Source organism: Bactrocera tryoni, unplaced genomic scaffold, assembly GCF_016617805.1.
Source record: "Bactrocera tryoni isolate S06 unplaced genomic scaffold, CSIRO_BtryS06_freeze2 scaffold_11, whole genome shotgun sequence".
NCBI lineage: Eukaryota > Metazoa > Arthropoda > Insecta > Diptera > Tephritidae > Bactrocera > Bactrocera tryoni.
In genome coordinates this window covers 15,127,746-15,135,811 of record NW_024395824.1, presented here as the reverse complement: position 1 = coordinate 15,135,811, position 8,066 = coordinate 15,127,746, and the positions used below count along the sequence as shown (strand labels likewise).

Below are 8,066 nucleotides of genomic sequence, written 5' to 3'. Positions count from 1 at the left end.
TATATTTATATATATATATTTGTAAATAACCCCGGATTTATACCCATACAATTTATAATATTTATTGACACATATATACATGTATTACACGTATTCAAATATACATAAATACATCTGAATTGTTACCCGATTTATAAAATTTTTTTTTTTATTTTATTTGGCACACCGGCAAACACACGTCGATCACCCCGACAGGGACATTCCCCAATTTGTTCAACCTTACGCGTGTGCATATACACCAACGTTTATTTCGTTCGGAAAAATAGTGGTGGTGTAAAAGGTGAGTGCGGAGAATTGACACTTACAGGCCAACAAAGTTTTAGGCCCGGAGTTCCATTTCATATACATTATATAACTTATTATATTATTATCAAATCATTTTAATAAACCCCATTGGAACATTCCCCAATTTGTTCAACCTTACGCGTGTGCATATACCCCTACGTTTATTTCGTTCGGAAAAATAGTGGTGGTGTAAAAGGTGAGTGCGGAGAATTGACACTTACAGGCCAACAAAGTTTTAGGCCTAGATATGCTAATAGTTTTAGCAATCAACAAAATGTATGTTGGCCTGTACATCTATATATATAAAAATGAATGCCATTTTTCGTTGTGACTTTATAACTCAAGAACGGGCTCACCTATCCAAACCAAATTTTTAGGCTTTGTTTGGAATAGTTTAATTTAATGGCTTGTGTTTTGAAATTTTAAGAATCGGATACCAGGGTCTCGAGAAATAGGCCAAAACGTGGACCCGGGTAACCCTAGGATGTGTTTGTACAATATGGGTAGCAAATGGAAGCTGTTGATGATTTTTATAGTGTAGAGTATTTTTGATGCCGCTCCGTGACTATGGTCTCGAGATATCGGCCAAAATGTTTCAAAAATTTCACCACACATACATATGTTACATTTTTTTTTATTTAACTCGTACCTACTTGGAAAGCTGAAAAGCGCTCAATGTATGGTGAAATTATTTTTAAAAACACACCAAAAACCCATTTGTTTGGTCAGATTCATCCCACTTAGCCAGCGGATTATACGTTTTCATATTAACATACATATGTACATCAATAATAGTTTAATCATTTACTAAACGATTTGTTATCTTTTTAGCTACGCTCTTTCGCTCTCAAAATTTATGAACTTTCGTCTTAACTAGCATACTTATTATTCCCACCTACAAACTTACTTGCATTATATTTATATCAACATGTAGGTATGTATGTAGCAGGCAGATCGACAAACAAGGCTTTGAAAATACATCAAATTAGTTGTTATATTTTTTTTTAATAATTATTGAAGTTTGTGTGAATTTGTGAAAAAAATAAATATAGCGTAAAGCGAATTTCCGAGCAAAAAACGGTAAGTTTTGAACTGTTGAAGTGAATTACACGAATCTATGTGTTTCCTTATTTGAAAAAACATAGGGTGTACCACTATTAATGTAGGCATTTTTTTTAATTTAATTTATTCTTTTTTAATTGAAAGAAAAATGCCACGACCCACACGAGGAAATATAGGTCGGCGAACGCGTCATGCAAATGCTACGGCATTACAAAGGCGATCACAGACTCCAGATGAACGAGCACAAGCTAATGCATCGCAGCGTGAACGTAATGCACGAAATAGAACTGTTGTACCTGAAATTATGCGTGCCGCTTTTAATTACAACAGTCAGATTAATTACAGTATGTACGGATATATTGGAATAATGGACGCAATATGTCCACATTGTGATGCGGCTAAATTTCCAGGTGAAACGCTCGGCATGTGTTGTGCTAATGGCAAAGTGAGATTGCCACCATTAGAAACACCACCCGAACCATTGTCTTCATTAATTTTTGGGACTTCTGAAAATTCGAAGCACTTTTTGAGACATATTCAACAATATAATTCGGCATTTCAAATGACTTCTTTTGGTGCTACTAACATTATTAGAGATAATTTTATGCCGACGTTTAAGGTAAATACTTAAACAGGATTGTCCCAATCAATCTGAATCATAAAAGTATTCTATAGTTATAAAAATTATATTATGCAACATATACCTAAAATTGCATACATGTTGCAGATTCAGGGCCAAATTTATCATCAAGCTGGTTCGTTATTGCCATACCCCGACGCTGATTATCAATTTTTGCAAATTTATTTTATTGGTGATGAAAATCGTGAATTGGATCAACGTTGTGCAATTTCTTTGAATACAAGACGAGAAATTATTTGTGAGCTACAAAGGTTTTTCCATCAGCATAACGCATTAGTTCAATTGTTCAAAATTGCTCTCGATCGTATGCCCTCTGATCATCACAAAATCGTAATAAGGGCTGATAGAACACCTTTTGGAGAGCATTAAAGGCGATTCAATGCACCGACAATTGATGAGGTTGCAATTGTAATTCGTGGTGATCAGTTTCAATCGCGTGATATTATACTTCATCGTAGAAATGACCAATTGCAACGTGTTTCGGAACTTCATCGTAGTTACGACGCATTACAATACCCAATATTGCATTGGAAAGGTGACGATGGCTATAATATAAATATACCAATGATTGATCCACGAACAGGAAAATAATATTTTCAGTGTGTTGACATTTCATCATTTGTAGAAATTTCTTAAGTCACATTTTCCACTTATTTTAAGGTCTACATGTACAGAAAAAAGTTAGTGCCATGAATTATTATTCTTATCGATTGATGGTTCGTCCACAAGAACAAAATTATATCTTGAGATGTCGTAAACTATATCATCAATACATCGTTGATATGTACGTCAAAATAGAAACAGAACGTCTTAATTTTATTCGTTTCAACCAAGCAAAATTAAGATCTGAACAATATATTCATTTGCAAGATGCGATAGCGAATGATGCTAATATAAATGACATCGGACGTTTAACTATATTGCCATCTTCGTATATGTATTGGTAGCCCACGGAATATGAACGAATATGCACAAGACGCAATGTGTTATGTAAGAAAATACGGTCGACCGGATCTGTTCATTACATTTGGCTAAATGAGATAAGCCGCCCCCCCCCTAATGCCACTACACCAAGACACCACACACACAGAATCCACATTCCACAGAACCCACACATCAACACCACCCACACGCGAGAGGACATCCACACAGGCAAACACATATCACACGGTCAAAAGGGTCAACTTAAAAGTTTTCACCAGTCTCGTTTTGACCTGCATTCGATACGCATTGCCTTTTGATCCTCGCGCTTTCTCGATCATCGCCTGCACTAGTTTATCGTCATCAAAAACGGATAGTGTGGATTTTCTTGAGAATAATATACATACTATACAAATAAGACGTAATCATATACATATACTATACAAATAAGACAAGCATCTGAAATACAACCACTTCAATCGATTAGAACCGAATCCGGGTGTTTTATTTAAAAAATAAAAAGGTAAAATAAAGTGGTAAGTGTCTTACGAGTGAAGTGAGGCGGGCACCTAACCAAACATTGGTCCTTCGAGCCGCAAAGAAAGGCACTATTTGAAAAAAAAAGAAAAACAATAAAAAGATACAAGCGGCAAAATAATTAAAGTGACACATACAAAATACAAAAAATTAAAGGTGCGGTGACATATACATACTTACACGTTAATTTACATATGCAAAAAAAAAAAATATTTCTATTTCAAGAAAAAATATATAAAAAAGGTGCGGTGACAGATACACATATATACATATACAAAAAAATTTTTCAAGAAAAATAAAATAAATAAAAAAAAGAGTTCCGTGAGGTGACATATACATACATATATATAAAAAAAAAAAAACGGTTTGAAAAACAGACACAAAACGGTTCCGTGGGGTGATTCCCAAATCAAAACCAAAAAATAAAAAATAATTACAATAATAAAACAAACAAAGAAGGGTAAACCGTGTGTACAGTTATAAAAAAAAAATACATATAACTAAACATATACATTAGGGTGATTCAAAAAAAAAATTATTTATTTTTTTCAATTGGTACTCGCAAAAATAGGTTCCTAGACACCTCTAAGAAAGCCTCTCCAAATATGAGTTTTTAATTGTAACGGGAAGGTCCTCCGCCTAACGGTTTTCTATTTTTTTCTTATTATCAGATAGAAAAATTTATATCTCGCTTCCAACTACTTGAAAAAATATCTTGTTAATTAGGTTTTGTAGAAAATTAAATGCTCTAAAATATGGTCTCTTATGATTTTTTCGTAAACCAACCGTTTAAAAGACATTAACGGTTGAAATTTGACTATTTTTGGAAAAATTCTTTATTTCTTATTAATTTTATAACTCAATGAAAAAAAATTATTATGAAAGATGAAACACATAGTTTTGTAGGAAATTTACTGCTCTATAAAAATGGTCTACTATGATTTTTCGATTAAGTTAAGCGTTTACGATATATTCATCGTCAAACATCAATGCATATTAAGGTGGATCAAAAAAAAAAAAAATTTTTTTTTTCGTTTGATACTCTGAAAAATAGGTTCCTAGACACCTCTAAGAATACCTTCCCAAAAATCTATTCATAATAATTTTTTTTTATTGAGTTATAAAATTAATAAGAAATAAAAAATTTTCTCAAAAATAATCAAAATTTAACTGTTAATATCTTTTAAACGGTTGGGTTTACGAAAAAATCATAAGAGACCATATTTTAGAGCATTCAATTTTCTACAAAACCTAATTAACAAGATATTTTTTCAAGTAGTTGGAAGCGAGATATAAATTTTTCTATCTGATAATAAGAAAAAATAGGAAACCGTTAGGCGGAGGACCTTCCCGTTACAATTAAAAACTCATATTTGGAGAGGCTTTCTTAGAGGTGTCTAGGAACCTATTTTTGCGAGTACCAATTGAAAAAAAAAAATAATTTTTTTTTGAATCACCCTAATATACATACATACAAGACAGTGCTAAAAATCAAAAAAAAAAAAATAATAATACGAAAAATCGGGCGCGAAGCTCAATACTAAAAAAAAAAAAACAAAATCTTTGTGAATAATAAATATTAATAAAAGTAATACAAAAAAAAAATATTTCAATTTAAATAAAAACCAACGAAGGAAAGCCAAGCAACGAGAGGAAAGTCTACAACCACGGAACAAGCACCAACAAGCAACGGAAAGGAAACGGACAGGAAGAACGCATTGGCATAAACTAGCCCCCCCCACCCCTCTTTTTAACCACATATAAAGCCCTCAAAGTCCCTTGAAGCGGCACAAAGTGAGTGTATCAACTCCATCTATTATTTTAAATAATTTATGTTTATTTGCATATATGTATGTTGGAATTTACAGTTGATCTCTCTAAAAACTGTATACGATCCTGTAAATTTTAATAGAACGGTTGCTACCAAACTGTCCGAAGTTACGGTTGATTTCCGGGAAACCGAAAACAGTTTGGTACATTACATATGTATGTACATCCAAATATATGTATGAACGGTATATAGTATGATATATATGTATATATATATATAAATATATAATTATATGTATACCGGCATATACATATCTGATAAAAGACCTACTTATGCTTACATTTGTGTATCTAAACACACAACATTAAAAATCAAAAAAAAAAATTTCAAGTATTCACTTGACACAATTTTCCAGCAATACCCCTTATACTCAAAACAGTATAAGCAGGATTGCGCAAAAAGTAAGCTAGGCAATTGCGAAATTTAAAAAGAGAAAAGAAAAATAACAAAAGCAAACATACATATATGCCAGTAGTTACCACTTTTATATGTACATACCTTACATTCCGAAGCAAAGTTAGAAACAAAATTAATGCGACATACACCCACATGTATGTATAAACAGCATAACAACAATTTTACGTATTAACCAAAAGAGCATACCTGCACTTTACCGAATTTCTATTTCGGCGTTATCCGTACGGCAAATATTATATACATACATACATACATACGGCATACAATTTGCCTATGCCGGTATATACAACGTACATAGGGTACAAAATTAAATTAAAATTTAACAAATTTTACAAAATTTGGAAAAAATAAAGCGATAAATGCAAAATTGTAATTTATTAAAAATTTTAAAATTTGCTAATTAAAAAACAAAAAAAAATAAAAAATTACGTTCAAAATAAAACAAACAAATTTAAGGTTGGTAGAAAGAAAAAGCAAATACATACGTATTGCCATTTTCAAGTGTTCACACACACATACTTATATTCAAAGACCAAATCGGCACCTGTCCAGCAATACCCCTTGTTCTTGTTAAAGCACAAGCAAGCAGGATTGCAAACAAAACAAAAAAAAAGAGAGAATTTTTTTTTTGCATCTTACGTATGCACATAAACACGCACATATTGTGCAAACTTATATACAAAGGTCATCAACCTTTTTCTCCTTTTTGCATTATCGCTCGTATACGCAAGTATTTGCTAACGAGTACGAAACATTAAATAAAATAAAAAACAAAAACAAGAACAAACTAGTAGCTAAATACATAAGCACCGGGAATAAGTAAAACGAAATACGCGTTCGTTATTTGATAGATTGCGTATACAACAAAAAAAAAAAACTTTTATCTTAAAGATTTCACGCGTACTCATTATTATCAGAAGTACACTGAGAGAATTTTTCTTCTCATATTTTAAATTTTCTTATATTATCTAAATGAACGGAGATTCTAAGGAATCTAAATCAATACAATATTTAAAAGTACAAAAAATGATTTCAGAAGAAAAGAGCCCATGTACACCTGCTGACGCTACACGCTCAAAGCAAGGTGCTACAAAGCAAAAAAAGGTGAAAGATATTTCATATACTAAATTTATTGCTGAGAGTGACAGTCTAATTCGATACTGCACTCGATTTTCATCTTCACCGATTCAAGATAATTCTGAATCGGTATTAGAAATCAAAAAAGAAAATCTAAGCAATTTCTGGACACGTCTCCAAGCTGCGTATGACGCAATTGTAGAATCTGACGAATCAGATCTACCTGAAAACTTCAAATCTTCAGCATACTCCAAATATGAACACTGCTTAGACCAGTACGAGGAAACGAGAGCTATGATCTCCGACCAATTGAGATTAATTAAAGCAATTGCACCTACTCCACAACCGAGAGTAGAGCTGCCACAAATTCAAAGCCAAGAGGCGAGTTCAGGCATTCACCTTAAAGTGCCAGCATGCGATACAGAAATATTTCATGGAGGTTATGAACAATGGCCGTCATTCCGGGACATGTTTACGGCCGTGTACATAAACCATCCTAAATTATCTAACGCACAAAAATTGTATCACCTACGATACAAGACAAAAGGTCAAGCAGGGGTATTAGTCAAACAGTTCGCTCTTAATGACGAAAATTTCAATTATGCTTGGGAAGCTCTAAAAGCTCGTTACGAAAACGAAAGAATATTAGTCGACAAACAAGTCACAATACTAATGAATTTACCAAAAATTCAAAAAGAAACAAGTGAAGAATTTATAAAGCTTCAATCCACTGTTTCAAATTGCTTGTCGGTTCTAGCGACACAGAATATTCCCACAGACAATTGGGACCTCATTCTGGTAAATATATGCACATCCGCATTACCAGAAAAATCGTTACTTTTGTGGGAGCAATCGCTCTCATCACGAAGAAAGTGCCCAACGTGGCAACAAATGAACGATTTCTTAACTACCCAATACGAAATTGCAGAAAGGGTAGATAAAAAAAAGGGCCAGAACTAAAAACGTTCAGCACGACCTAAATCGAAGCTTCAGTAGACCCCAAGCGAGTAACAACAACAACTTAAATCGTAGTTTTTTCAAAACACAAGCGTTCACATCCGAACAAAATAAGCATACGTCATGCGAACTGTGTAAAGGAGGGAACAGGCTGAAATCTTGCGAGAAATTTAAAAAACTAAACATTAATGAAAGAAACAATTTCGTAAGAACAAAAAAACTTTGTACCAATTGTTTGTCTCATGCGCATGCGCTCAAAGATTGTGAAAGCAAATTTAATTGCGTTTATTGCCATAAACGACATAACTCAATGCTTCACATTACAAATTTTTCCAGCTT

General features: G+C 32.9%; 1 protein-coding gene across 1 annotated transcript; it reads left to right on the top strand.

Moving 5' to 3' along the window:
- Positions 1-1,766: 1,766 nt before the first annotated feature.
- LOC120779685 lies at positions 1,767-2,674 on the top strand. The gene is made up of 2 exons (XM_040112043.1): positions 1,767-1,966; positions 2,075-2,674. Exons 1-2 carry the CDS (start codon positions 1,772-1,774, stop codon positions 2,354-2,356), a joined length of 477 nt encoding a protein of 158 aa, XP_039967977.1. The 5' UTR covers positions 1,767-1,771; the 3' UTR covers positions 2,357-2,674.
- Positions 2,675-8,066: the final 5,392 nt, after the last annotated feature.